This window comes from Protobothrops mucrosquamatus, unplaced genomic scaffold, assembly GCF_001527695.2.
Source record: "Protobothrops mucrosquamatus isolate PMUCROS unplaced genomic scaffold, P.Mucros_1.0 scaffold397, whole genome shotgun sequence".
NCBI lineage: Eukaryota > Metazoa > Chordata > Lepidosauria > Squamata > Viperidae > Protobothrops > Protobothrops mucrosquamatus.
In genome coordinates this window covers 295,230-309,883 of record NW_015386728.1, presented here as the reverse complement: position 1 = coordinate 309,883, position 14,654 = coordinate 295,230, and the positions used below count along the sequence as shown (strand labels likewise).

Here is a 14,654-nt window from a genome sequence, read left to right as displayed (position 1 = left end):
ACCTGTGGCACCTTCAAAAGGCTTATTGGAGTTCAGTTCCCATCAGTCCCAGCCAGCTAACTCAATGGCAACGGTGGACCTTGTGCTCCAGAGTATTTATAGAACCCGCCGTTGCCCAGGTCAGGTCTGAGAAACACTCCTGAAAAGTGTCGTGGAGTGGCAAAGGACTTCCTTACCTGCTGGTGTTTTCCTCATTGTCTGAGTCCACAAAGCTGCTGGATTCGAGTTCGCTGCTCATCACAGTGGAGGAGCTATCGTAACCGGGTGGAGGCTCCCAGAGTCGGTCAAGTTTCGGATGCCCATTGATGCGAGAGACTGCAGAAATCCAAAAAGGTTAATGGGCAAAGGTCATCGGGGTGGGCTGGGTTGACACCAAGTGGGCAACAGGTGCAACTGCCCTGATGCAAACAGCATAGGGTAGTGGTTAGTGACTGAAATTCCCATTGCTGCTTGGCCAACTGAGGTCTTTGGAAAGAGCAGAAGCTACACTACAGAGCCTAGTCACAAACTAGAGTGTAGTAAACTACTGCACAGAGTGGTAAACTACTATACTTGCGGGTGTTGAAGTCCACAGGTTGTAAAGTTGCCGTGGTTGCCCGCTCCTGAGGTAGACCACTTCAAACTACCTCCACTGCTGCTGGTAGGTAGCAGCAGCCTTACCACAAGTATACTCAGGAGAGTGTGAATCTAAAGGGATTTAGCATTCAGTCTAGAGAACATTCTTTGCTATTCTTTGATCTGGTGAGCAAGTTTGGGCATCTCCAAATGCTTTTTATTTCCTGGAAGGTCTGCCAAACTGAATTTACGGATTGCAAGGGTAGGGAAATCTCTCTTATACGTGAGCAGGATGGGAAAGCACGGACAGCTTAGCCCACTACTGATTCCTCATTCTTTTGGTTTCCCCCAGAGGAAGAGAGAAAAAAATATCTGGGTCTGTTCCCACCTAGTAGAGAATTAATGGCCCACATCACTTGCTTACGTGGTCTATTTCTAGGAGGAGGAGGAGGAGAGAGAGAAAAAGGGAAGGGGTGAATCTGTAGCCAGAATCTGAAGAAGAAACTGGACAGCCATTTGTCCAAAATGGTATAGGGTTTCCTGCCTGAGCTGGGGGTTGGACTAGATGACCTCCAAGGTCCCTTCCAACTTTATCATCATCATCATCATCATCATCATCATCATCATCATCATCATCATCATTATAAATAGGTTGGATTTTCTATTTTTCTATTTGATCACCGCTGTGTGATTGCTATATGCTCAAAAACGAAAAGACCCTGAAATACCCACATTGCAGGAACGGTCGGTGAAGATGACAAACTAGTAGAGATGGCGAAATTAACTTAGGGAAAAATTAACAACTACAATTATTGGCAACTGGAAACTTTTTATGGACTAATAAAGCCCCTAAAATGAACAGTGGCGACATTGTGGCAGGGAGTCCCACAAGTTAATCATGTACCAGTCCAGGTACTTCTCGTCTTTAGAAAAGGGAGCTACATTTTGGATCCCCAGGGAAGAAATCAAATTGTTTGCTCACTCTGTTAAAAAAAACAAAACAAAACACCACACTTCTGCAAAAAGTCGACTTAATCCCCAGCCCTAGTGAAAATCAAAGGGTTTGGATTTAAGCACAGATCCCTCCCATAAGCTGTGTCTTGATTAGGCAGAGCTACAGCCAAATGTTTTTGGTTTTGAGGATTTTGCTGGTGCAGAGAACAAAAAGAACGGCTGCGCTGCTAATTCACTTATAAGTCCTCCGCAACGGCCCTGCGTCTCATCGCTTCTCAGTTGCCAATTCGAAAGGCTTCCCCTGCAGACTGCAAGCGCCTAGGTGCAAAGTATGAAAAACCTTCAACTCCCTTTTATGTCTTCTTGACCAAAACCTACCTGCTTTCCCAGAGAGTTAGCCTCTTGGATACCTTAAAAAGGAATCCCTGAACTAATCCCCAGTCCAATTTCCACCATCCGGTAGCAATTAGAGGATTTCCCATTTGCCATGCCCCACTTTGGAGATAAGCGAAGCAGAATGGAGATTCCCGTTTGGGGGGGGGGGGGCTGCTAGAAATCAACCATTCCTTTCCAGCCAGACAGCTGAAACAGAAGCAAGACTTAAAAAAAGGAAAAGAAAGAAAGAGAGAGAGAGGGAGGGAGGGAGGGAGGGAGGGAGGGAGAGAGAGAGAGAGAGAGAGAGAGAGAGAGAGAAGTGATATATAGGCAACCAAAGGCCCTTTCAAAGCCAGAATAACCTAGCAAGACTCGTCCTTCCAAACTTTGCTGATTCCCAACTCTTAACATCCCTTGCTAATCACCAGCTAGCCTTGAAATCCCCGCTCAGCTACATTTGGAGTCTGACAGCATGAATGGCACAAATACACACTATTTGAGCCACGTGTTACTGCCTGGATTTGTGTCCCCTGTGGCAGTTCCAGAAGTAGGACGGAGGGAGGCTGTGATAAGAGACTCACGCTTGTCCTCCTTCTGGCCTTCAGCATTTATTAAGCGGCTTAGAAAGACGTGGAGGAAAACTGAGTTTAAAAAAAAATAATTAAATGGGCAAGTCACCCTCCTTCAGTCTTTGGCTATTAAATGAGGTGGTTAGGGCTCCTGGACCCTGAAATCCTGAGCATCTGCCTTAAGGCATTTAGGCATTGGGGTCTGCCAGAAAAATGCAACCAGGAGGACCACAGAGGACAGCAAGATAAAGAAGTCGTATGGGAAGATTACTGAGGGATGGGGGGGTAGGAAATAGGAGGAGCTCAGGGAACAGAGGCTCAGCTGGAAAAAAAAGAAAGCTTAGAATCATCTGGCAGGGAGCAGGGAAATGCAGGCCTGCATCTTTTGGCAAGAAGACTATCTGTGGCTATCCAAAGATCTGTGTCCTTCTCCTGTCCTGATCTCTGTGTTTGGATTCCCCTCGCCAACGGGAAACTAAGCTGGCTTTTTCTGCCTCATTCTTAAGTTGCAAGAGAATTTCCTCTGGTGAGGCTTTCCTCCTGTGAAGGTGGCAGAAACTGCTAAGAGTTATCAGGGCTGTGGTTGATGCACCTGGGGTCGTTCAGCAGCCAGCCTAAGTGTCAAAAATGCCCTCTTGGAGAGAGACTGAATGGAAGCTAAGAAGCCAAGGTGGTTGCAGACAACTGGAGAGAAGATAGTGCCTCCCCCCCCCCAATCTCTCTCTCATACACACACACACTTCATTGATAAATAAATGCAAGCCGTGCTGCTATGCCCAGCCAGAGAAAATACCATTAAAACACATCTTCATCTTTAGGAAAAAGAAATCTGGAAAACAATTCCCTTTCCCATCAAACTGAATGTGGAGTCCAGTTGGAGAGATGCCGGAGGTTTGAATACGACACGAATGAAACCATCACACACACACACACACACACACACACACACACACACACACACACACACACAAAGACCAACCGGTCGCGCCTCATTATTTGCTGCGGACATTTCAAGCAGCCATCTGCTGATTCCCTCTGCCTTTGGGGGATGCCCAACATGGATTGCCAGGTTCCGACAGTCAAATCCACCTCCTTGCCTTCCCCGGGGAAAATGGACCAGGAAGAGAACAAGCAGTGAAATGATGAGGGTGACATTTGACCCCCATCCATGTCCCACGTCTGAACAAAACGCCATTTCTTAATTACCTCTCTAATCAGAGCTTTCCCTCCCCTGCGCCTCTTTAGGAAACAGAAGAGGCGGGCTTGGTAGCTACAAAGAAGCCTCAGTTCCTAATGAGGACCCCAAACAGACCTCCTAAACTTCCAATTAAGTATTCTGCTTTTCCCTTTTAATCAGAATTGGTCAATTGTCTCAACCTTGCACGGCGTTTATTGTTTCAAACCAGGGTGAGGGACTCGGCCCTCAGTCCTGCTGTGACAGCAGGCATATTGCTTCCCATTAAAGTAAAATAAAACACCACCAAACTCACAGACAGGAGCTCCCTTAATTAGACCCCAAACAGGGATAAAAGCAGATTTTGGCACAGGAGGAAAATACAGCCCATCTCTGGCTTGTTTCCATACCCCCACCCCCCACCCCCTTGTCAGCGCAATTATTCCTCAGCAGAAAAGGACTTGTCCCCTCCTGCAGGCTTGTTTTAGGATCTGTGTGCCCAAGACCAACGCTGGCATGACAGAAGAGAGCTGTTGCCTGCTGCTTCACAGATGGCACAGCTCCCTCCAAAGAAAAAAAGAGTGAAGAGGGCATGAAGACAACTACAGAGGGCATCGTTCCGAAGAAGGCTGGGTTCTGAAATGGGCAGCATTCTCACAAAGAGTACGCAAAGAGTCTCTCTCTCTCTCTCTCTCTCTCTCTCTCTCTCTCTCTCTCTCTCTCTCTCTCTCTCTCTCTCTCACACACACACACACACACACACACAGCAGTGCAGGCAAACCAACAATCCCAGATTACTTGGTACTTGAGAGAGGTTCGATCCTAGCATTCACGGGTAAGGCTGCAGAGGACCCGGCTGCTGGAGGAATTGACATAAAACACCCTCTAGATCTTGAGGGAATGTTTAAAATACTAAAAAAAAAAAATGTACCCCCCCCCCCCACACCCCCGCGGAAAAGAGAGAAAAGTGGGAACCCTAAACAGCCTGTCATTTCGCCTTCTAGCTCCTAAAAAGGCCATTTGCCCCTGATTGTGGTGGTATAAATAATTGGGTCAGTCCTGATTAAATCAGAGGTGGAAGACGACGAGAATATCGAAGGCCGGACTGTTGAGGTTTGGCAAGTTAAACAAATATCTCGGGCAAAAGCAGCAGCACACTACTTCCACCTTCTTGCCAGGAAAACAACCACCAAACGGTCCATGAAGGCACCAGGAGTTAAAAGTCAAAAAGGAGATCCTGCTTTTTTTTTAAAAAAAAAACACAACAATTTAGACATCCCATACGAACTTGCCTGCTTATTGAGAACACATGAGGAATGTTTGTTTGCAGCCATTACATGCCTCTGAAGGTATTGTAGGACTGGGCGTTTGCTGAAGCTGCTCCAGACCTTTGCCACGGACACCTTAAAAACTTTTCTTTTTCAGACCTGATTTTTCTCTGCAAATCCTCTTAACGATGTGTTTTAATCTCCCGGCTAATCTCAGAAATGCAGGCCAATCCAAGGCGTCAGAGGCAAAGGAGAAGAGCCAAACTTACCATCTTCGTGACCTTCTCGGTTCCTCCGCCGGTGACGATCCCGCCGGTGGCTGACAACTGACTCGGTTCCTGTTTCGTTGTCCAGCCCATCTCGGCTGCTTGAGGCGTTTGGGCTGGGGAAGAGGAAGGAGAGATGGCATTCAAGGCGGTGCACACACTAAGCCAGGCTGTATGGTTTATATGGAACCCTTTAATAAATCTCCATTATTATAAGCTAACCAAAGTCTCACGACTTTTAATAAAAATGTGTTAACTGGAAAAGGTGCCAGCAGATTCCTTCCAATTAATAAATCTTCAACTACTAAACCCATTATAAATTGTGGATGTGCTTCAAGGCCAGATATATATATATATATATATACAGGGCTTTTTTTCTCAGAGAAAAGGTGGTGGAACTCACCTCCCTCCCCTGGCCACGCCCCCACCCAAACCTGGCCACGCCCTCATCAAACCCTAGGACCGCCCCTTTAGAGAACAGGAATGCAAGCCTATTTCCCGCGCTTGGTGGGAAACCCCGCCCTCCTCTGCTCCAGTCCGCCTGCTGATTGGCGCCCGAACGGNGGCAGGGTCGCCTAGGAAACGGGCCAGGGGCGCGCCGACCGAGCCTCCCTATGGCCGCGGTTGTGAGCCAGGCAGGGGCAGAGAGCTGCGAGTGCGAGCGCGCCCCCCCAGATGTTGCGCCCGGTGCGGCCGGCCCGGAAAAAGGTGCCGGAACGCGGTTCCGCCGCGTTCCGGCTGAAAAAAAGCCCTGTATATATATCAAGAAGAATATATGAAGACAAATACACATAGTCCTCAACTTACAACAGTTCATTTAGTGACTGTTTCTTGGGAATGACTGGGCCTTTTTAACTGCTACTGTTCGGCTGCGTTCACACAAGTGCATTCACCGCCTTCTGGTGAATGTGGTAGTAGACAGACTCAAAAAGCAAGTCTTCAGTTGTTCATGTGTGTCTTAGGGCAGTGGTGGCGAACCTATGGCACGGGTGCCAGAGGCGGCCCTCGGAGCCCTCTCTGTGGGCACACGTGCTGTCACCCCAGTCCTAAGCCTTCAGCTGGGTTTTATAAAACCTTTTCGCTTTAGGCCTCCGCCGCTGTGTGCAAAAAAAAAAAAAAAAAGGTTCAATCAATTAATTTCAACTTCTTGCGGGAAAAAAAAGATCTTGCAAAGTTGGAATTGATTGATTGAACTTTTTAGTCCCAACCAGTCTGCCGTTACCACTGTAGCCACGCCCACCCAATGGGCCACACCCACCCAATGGGCCACGCCCACCCGGCACTCAGTGATGCATAAGTGGATTTTGGATTACAGTTTGGGCACTCAGTCTCTAAAAGGTTCGCCATCACTGTCTTAGGGAAACTAAAAAAAAAGCCATCTTCTCAGATCATGCAAAGGAACAGCCAGGAGAGGGCAGAAACATCACTGCAAAAGAAGGAAGCAGGCTGGCTGAAGCAATCAATCTCTCTCTCTCTCTCTAACTGTTCTAGGCGGAAATGCTACACTGGGTGTGACCCATTCCCAGGAGGGGGGGGGGAGTGGAGAGATTGTTCTGGACTCAGAGCTCCTGATTTTATCAGATTCCTTGTTTTATTATTATCATCGGCATTATTTTTAACTCAACTGGTTAACCCTTGGTTAGGTTGTCCCACTCTTTAAACCGAGTGCAGGCCAAACTGTTAGTCTTTTTAGAAACTGCTTTATAAGAATGTTTGAAGTAGGAATAAAGACACCTGTGACCCTCCAGATGTTGACCTGCTGCAATGCAGGTAGTCCTTTACTTACAACCATTTGCTTAGTGACCATTTGAGTTACAACGGCACTGAAAAAAGTGACCTATGATGGATTTTCACACTTACGGCCGTTGCAACATCCCCACGGTCACAGGATCAAAATTCAGTCACTTGGCAACTGGCATGTATTTATGACGGTTGCGGTGTCTCGAGAGCATGTGGCATTTGTAAACTTACCAGTTTACAAGTATAGTCAATGGGGGAAGCCAGATTCACTTAATGACTGTACGATTCACTTAACAACTGTGGTGATTTGCTTAATAACTGTGGCAAAAAAAGGTCATAAAATGGGGCAAAACTCTCCTAACAACTGCCTTGCTTAGCAATAGAAAATTTGGGCTCTATTATTGCGATCGTAAGCCGAGGTCTACCTGTATCTGCATGAACACAAATCCACGTCCAATGACTTTTTAAAAAAAAAAAGGTGTTAAAAGACATGTTTCTGAAATATCCCATGAATACATTATTTCTCAAGCCCTGTTTTGCACAATCACCTTTTCACTAGCTTTGCCTGACCATTTTAACAAATATTCTGAATAGAGGGGAAATATTTTGTCCGCGGGGAGAGTCGCTCAGTCAAAGTTGCCCGCATTTTTCCAAAGCTGAGTTTCGCAACAGGGATTCATCCAACCTGCAGCACATTGGATATTACCATCTAAGCCCGTATCTGATCATTGTGTGATGCCTGTGATTGAACACAATCCCTGTTTGCTTCTCCCTATCTGATGACATGCACCGCCTTCCCTCACCAAGGCAGTCAAACTAGAGTAGGAAACAGTCTTCTCTACGGAAAAATGATTATTTGCAAAGAGCAAGCCAGCATCTCAGGGAGAAGACCCAAAGAGTGGACAACTTGAGGGTTTCCAGCTTATGCTGGACTACAGTTCCCATCTTCCCTGACCATCGGTCATTCCAGCTGCTGGAAGTGGAGAGAGCAACACCTTCCACAGATTTCCCCATTTCCCCACAATTTTTTTTTTAAGCTCTGGAAAATACGCCCAGGTTAATATTGCATGCAGCAGAATGAGCATGTGTTGAGATGTTTAAATCGAACCATACTGAAAGGAAGGCGGGCGAGAGTCTCCGATGCCTCCGGTTCGCTCAAGGGGAGGAGGAAGATCCGCGTGGCTTTCTGCGCACTGCGATCCGCCATCTGAATGGGAGCTCTCGGCCAAGACCAGCTGCAAGACAAGGAGGTGAATTAAATGAGGAGGTCAGGACGAGGATACACCACCTTCCGTCCGCAACTTCATGCTGTGAAAAAGAGTGCCTTGTTAACCATCATTCTGACTTCTGTCTCTTCCTGAGTGGCTTGCTAGACCGAAAAAGGAGAATTGCCCGTCTGACCCAGATACTAAACAATTGCACTTAGGGAAATCCAAACTTTCTAACTGCAGGTGATGCAAACAGAATCCCTCTCTGAGGAAGATGGGCGATTCAGAAATGTGAAATACAAACACACAAACAAACAAATAACAAGTTGGCTACTTCAGAGAAGAGCAACAAAGATGATTAGGGGACTGGAGGCTAAAACATATAAGGAACGGTTGCTGGAATTGGGTATGTCTAGTTTAACGAAGAGAAGGACGACGGGGGACATGATAGCAGTCTTCCAATATCTCAGGGGCTGCCACAAAGAAGAGGGAGTCAAGCTATTCTCCAAAGCGCCTGAAGGCAGGACAAGAAGCAACGGATGGGAACTAATCAAGGAGAGAAGCAACCTAGAACTAAGGAGAAACTTCCTGACAGTGAGAACAATTAACCAGTGGAACAACCTGCCTCCAGAAGTGGTGAATGCTCCAACACTGGAAGTTTTTAAGAAGAAACTGGACAGCCATTTGTCTAGAATGGTATAGGGTTTCCTGCCTGAGCAGGGGGTTGGACTAGATGACCTCCAAGGTCTCTTCCAACTTTATCATTATTATTATTATTATTATTATTATTATTATTATTATTATTATTATTATTATTACTTTATCGCTCACGGCACAAGAAGCAGGACTGTATTCAAAGCTAGTCTGAGTCTCAGTTGTGTCTGTTTATCTTCCAGCCTGAGAGATGTCTCGCCCGAACAGATGCCCTTCCCAAAGCCAGTCTTTCTTCCATGCTCATACTATAATGAGGTTCAGCACAAAATAGCTGCATGTTTTCTCATCCCGGCGAAGCCCGCCTCTCCCCAGTTTCGAAAGAGTAACCCCTGGGGAAATGTTAAAAGAATACTAAAGGCAAAACCCGCCAGTGACAGAAGGCATAAAATTGATATTCCCCGAGCTGATCTGCAGGGAAAAATGTTCATCGGGAAGAAATGTCAAAGAGGTGGATTGACAGAATGGCGGGGAAAATACCAGGGGACCATCTACCCCTCTGGCATCGTTTTTGCTGATGAAAAGGTTTGCGTGAATTAAAAGGAGGAGGGGAGGGGGGGGAAATCAAAGAAAAATGCAAATGTTACATGTGTTTTTTCTTCTTCCCTATTAGGTCCCTAACAGGGAAATGCTTCCCCAAGAGAGAGTGAGAATTCAATGTAGGTGGTTTTTTGAGGTGGGCGTGAATGACGTCTTCATTTAAAGACTAACAAGACAAATGAGCGTAGAGAGAAAAAAACGATAGGACTGGAGGGAAAAAAAATACAGAGATTGGAGCAGTCAAGTTAGTGAGCCAAAATCCACACACACCCTTAAAAAATAATAATCTAGTTTTTGTTGTTCTAAAAATATGCTGTAAAGTGGGTAGGTAATGTCTTTTAAAAGATCTGAAGACCCGCCAATTCTAATTTGTAAAGGGACAGAAAACCAAGGCTTAATACTTTGCTGGACAAATTGAGAATTTAAAGCTAAGGCTTTGCCCGTTGCAGGGATCCTGGGCACGTGCAAAGGGCAAAGCCAACCCATATAAAACACAATGTGAGAGCTTGCATGGGTTTTAATCATATAAAGAACACAGTGTGCTTTTATTTTTCCAACGCATAGCCATCTAAGACTACCATAATCTAGATTTAGATTAAGACTTAAACATCGGAGACCGAGGTTTGGGGCTGTACAAGACAAGATCAGCTCTAAGGGACAATTCTCTATGGAACAGGCCACCGTGCTAAAGTATGTGTTTCCTTCCGTTCAGAGAAAGCCATTGTTACTCCATGATGGATTGCTTGCGAACTGTTTTTCACCCATCCCTCTGCCTTGCTGTTTTTCGGAACAATCTAAAGCCGAATAGATTTTATCCATTTATCGGAATCAGTAGCAGACCTGGGAAAGAACCATGCTCGTGAAAAGGAGAATCATACCACGGAGTCTTGCGGGGGGCGGGAGTACCACCCTGGATGGCGGGATGCGGTTGTTGGTAAAAAAAAAAAAAAGCATGACATCATCCTTGGCCAATCAGGAACTAGTGCCAAAGCCAAAGCGGCGAATCAGCTGGGGTTTTTCCCAAGAGGGGGAAAAAAAAATGACATTCCGTTATTGCAGCCGATGAAACAGAAAATTGCCTACAATGGCCAACCCACTGTGCGCAACCTGTGTCAGCCGGCACGCCGCCCCAGACAGACAAGGGGCTTTTCGGCAAACAAAGTCAACCTCAGCAGGGTGGCTGGCGCATGGATTCATGCGCCGAAAATTGGAGGAGGCTTTCAAAAGCGGGGATCAAAATCGCAAACCATTGAAGGCAATTAGCGAGGCATTTAGAACGGGCTGCGGACAGACCCCGCAGTGAGGCGAGGTGGGCGTTTGCCACAGAACACGAAGGGAAGAATTCGTCATCGGAGCAAAAAGAACTCAGCATCTGGTGAGAGGCTTGCCCCTCAGAGTTGTGGCTGGGGGAACAGCTAATGGTCACCTGTCCTTGCATCCTCTTGTGTCTCGTGGGTTTTCTCTTCTAGAGATATATCAGATGCACCCAAGACCTGGCAAGTGATGGGTCCCATTTTGTAGAGACCCGCCCCCAATTGCGTCTTTTGCCCGCATAAATGATCTGGGCAGAAGTGGCTCCACGTACCCAGGACACGACACGTCCGTTGAAACACGGGAGCTTTGCGTTGTCATCCGAGATCTCTTCCTTTACCACCCTGGGAGAAAAGAAAGAAAGAAAGAAAGAAAAAAGAAACATCAAGGCTTTCCATTGGATGATAAACCTAACAAAGCATAGGTAAAAGGTGAGACAGGAGCCCACAAAGGTTCAAATGTTAGAATGTCAGGGTCAGTGGTGACAACTGGGCTGCGTTTATTTTACTGCATCACAAATACACAGAATAACAGAGTTGGAAGGGATTTGGGAGGTCTTCTATAGTCTAACAACCCCCTGATCAGGCAAGAGACCCTGTACCGTTTCAGACAAATGGCTGTCCAGTCTTTTCTTAAAAACCTCCAGTGATGGAGCACCCACAGCTTCTGAAGGCAAGCCGTTCCGCTGATTAATCGCTCTAACTATCCGGCAATTTCTCCTTAGTTCTAGGTTGGGTTCTCTCTTTAATAATTACTTCTTGACCTACCGTTCAGGTGCTTTGGATAATAGGTTGTCCCCCTTTTCTTTGTGACACAGGAACAACTTAATCCCCTGAATGAGCAAAAAAAAAAAAAAAAAAGGGCCTTGCATCGTCTCACCCTCTTTTGGAAGCCTCTCTAAGCCCTTGTGGAAAGAAAAGGAAACATCATTCGCTTGAAGACAGCGTGGGAAGGAAGCCGGCAGAAGAGAGCACGGCACCTATGTCTCTTTTCACTTTATTCCCCTGTCTGGGGCAAGTGGCAAATCTGCACAGGCCTGTACAGAAAACGCCACTCGCTTAGGGCAAAAAGGAATTCCTGCCAGGCAACCAGGCGGAACGAAGGTGGCATTTAGTGATAAGAGGCTGAACCTGATCAAGCAGCTTTTTCACAATTTCAGGCATCACACTCGTGTCTGGGCACCACCCAGGGAGGTTTGGTCTCAGCATGGTGAAATCAGAAATGTCAGCCTTCCTATAAAGGGGACCATAGACAACATCTTGAAAACTCTCCCAGTCTGGTGAAGACAAAGCTTTGACTTCTGACTCAGCCTCTCTTCCCAACGCAAAGACATCGAAGGTCAAGTCAAGCACAAAGGAGGGTAACGATTCCTTCCAGATCAAGCTGTCAGGCTAGCCTGTGGTCCAGGATCTCCTGGTGGTCTTCCATCCAAGTACAAGGATGTGAGAACACCAGAAGAATCTGAGGATCTAAACCAAACTGGGATGTTTGGAAAGGGTTCTGGAAGGAGGTAGTGACAAGCCGAGAGCCGAGTTCAACTCGGTGTATTGCCATTTTTAAAGACAAACGCTAAACACTAACTTAAATATTAATATTTAATACATTGGCTATGTCCAATGAGGTTTACCCATCTTTGTTTCATTAATGAATTTAGAGTGCTGCAGAGAACTCCTGAAATGAATCTTTTTTAGCTTTATATTGCAAAATGAACCACGTGGGGGAGTGAATTGCAAGAGGCTGGCGTCCTTATCCACATGTGGAACTCCAGAGCCCATCAGTCCTCACCACTGCTGATGGAAAGGGGAGGATAACACTCAGAGGCTTAAAAACTCCAAGCAGCCATCAATTAAATTTCTGCCATTTAACAAGGGTAAACCCTTCCCCTGTGGTTGCCAGCTCCACTTTCATTTTCTTCTAGTAGCAATTACAGGCAAGCCAAGAGAACATCCAATTCTTAAAATAGCCCCGGCTTCTTCTTCTTCTTCTTCTTCTTTTTCCTCCACCCCAAAAAGTGCTGTGAGAGATTCCAGGGAGAGGAGAGGAGTTAATTCACAGGCTCTCCCAGCCAAGCTGAGGTTACAACCTTCTGAAGGTGGAAAAGCCACCACCAAGTCAATTTCTCTCTCTTGATTTTTCTCTTCCAACAGCAGTTTCAACATCCTATACAAAATATTTGGTTATAAGGAATCTCAAAGGTCATCTGCTTCAACCCTCTGCTAAGAAAAAATAGTTACCATGTTCTTCCTTTTTCTGAATTCCCCAGACACATATCACTATGCAGTCTTCTCCTAAGGTTTCCGTCCAAATCTGCTTCCCCATCTCCATTTATACAAATATGCCACAACTGACGCAACTGCTTTTTACCTCAATAAAGCAGCCAAGATCACACACACACACAAAAGCTCACCTGACTGAGCACCATACCTGCCTAGCTTATAGGGTGTTTTATTTTGTATTTAATTGCATTTGATTATATATGTTTTAGTCAGACTGTACTGTATTTTACTATTAACTGCTCAAGAGAACTTTGATTAGTGTATTTTTTTAAAAAAATGAAACAAATGCTTGGCAATTGGTAAGGACTGCCTTTTTCAATCAGCTTTTTTTTCTCTCCTCCATGGAAAAGCTGGGAGAAAGACATTTTGGGATAGGCTGAGCTCTCTTAATGCTGTCCTTCAGGTTTCTTGTTCAGGCACGCAATGCCATTAACTAGCTCAAAAAAAAAATAATCAAGAAAAGCAGTTATTATTATTCAAATCTGTCAGATAACAGCAGAGAACTAGTTTTGCCCCAAGGCCAGGCGATACCTTTAGAATTTTACTTTAGCTAAAGCCGTTTCTGCCAAGGTGGGAAGGAAAGGACCAGTTTATCAAAGGGCATTTCACAGAGCATAGGCACCACTGAAAACCATTGTGCCCCAGTAAGACAGGGCTGGTAGAGTGGCAAAGATGGGTTTTGGCATAAAATGGAGTTGTTGGGACAGAAAAGAGAAGAGAGAGAGGGCAGTCAAAACACACTGCCTGATCCTCTCAATGGGACATTCATTCTGTTCCTCTCCTGTACCAGCAACTCCAAAAAGTTCATTAGAGTATTGGAACATAACCCAACACAAGAACAAGTGCCAAACTTTACGCAACAGATTGCCAAGTTTGGCACAAGAATCTTTGATTCTCTAGCTAAAATTACAAAACGCCTGGGGTTGTTGTAAACCCTGTTTAATGGAGTAATAAGAGGAAGCGATATTTATTAATAAGCAGAATGTCCACGTGTGCTAATCCAAGGGTTGTTTCAATTGAGGATTTGCATTAGCCTGTTTCTGGCAAGGAGTTTTATCCATCAACAAGCAACACTGTTCTTTGCATTCTGATTCAGTTCTGTTGAAAATCCCACCCATGTGCCAAAGTTGAGCTACTGTACTTCTATTGGCCAAAAGGTCCAAGGCCAAAACTGATGCTAATGTACAATTTCTTTTTCCACTTGCACCCATGACTCCCTCGTGATTAATAAAAATATTCTCACCATTAGCCCCCCCCCACACACACACACACATACACGAAAAGGGGGGGAATCAAAAATTTGTGACTGCTTTACCAAAATTTCCCATTTATACAGGAGCAGATCCTGTCATGATGCATCCTGATGGCAATTCAGTCTGGAGAGAGAAAGAGAGAAAAGAAACCACACCATGTCCCCTATCACATCTATCATATCTGGCAGTGACAACTCTTGGGCTGGAGAAACCAGAGGTTTGACTGGATTAGCTAGCTCCTTTTAGACTTGAACGGGGTTTTTTTTTCAGTAGCTACAACCATCCTAAAATAACTCACACACTGAAAAGCATGGGGGGGGGGGGGGAAGACTGCTTGCGATCCTAAGTTCAGAAGGGTGTGAGTGGGCCATTTCTCACCAAAAAGGCAGGAAGATCCTCCAGCCCCAAGTTCATTCTCCACACACACCCCTTAAAAAACAACCCTTCAAAAATG

At 45.7% G+C, this 14,654-nt stretch overlaps 1 protein-coding gene across 1 annotated transcript in view; it reads right to left on the bottom strand.

The window, feature by feature from the left end:
• The window catches only part of DVL1 (dishevelled segment polarity protein 1), a 43,201-nt gene that overhangs the window by 14,341 nt on the left and 14,206 nt on the right, over window positions 1–14,654 (bottom strand). Inside the window, exons 2-6 of the mRNA XM_029284160.1 lie at window positions 10,946–11,015; window positions 8,015–8,136; window positions 5,177–5,277; window positions 4,795–4,797; window positions 177–315 (exon numbers count right to left, since the gene is read on the bottom strand). Coding sequence (XP_029139993.1) covers window positions 177–315; window positions 4,795–4,797; window positions 5,177–5,277; window positions 8,015–8,136; window positions 10,946–11,015 — 435 coding nt within the window. The remainder of the gene's footprint in view (window positions 1–176; window positions 316–4,794; window positions 4,798–5,176; window positions 5,278–8,014; window positions 8,137–10,945; window positions 11,016–14,654) is intronic.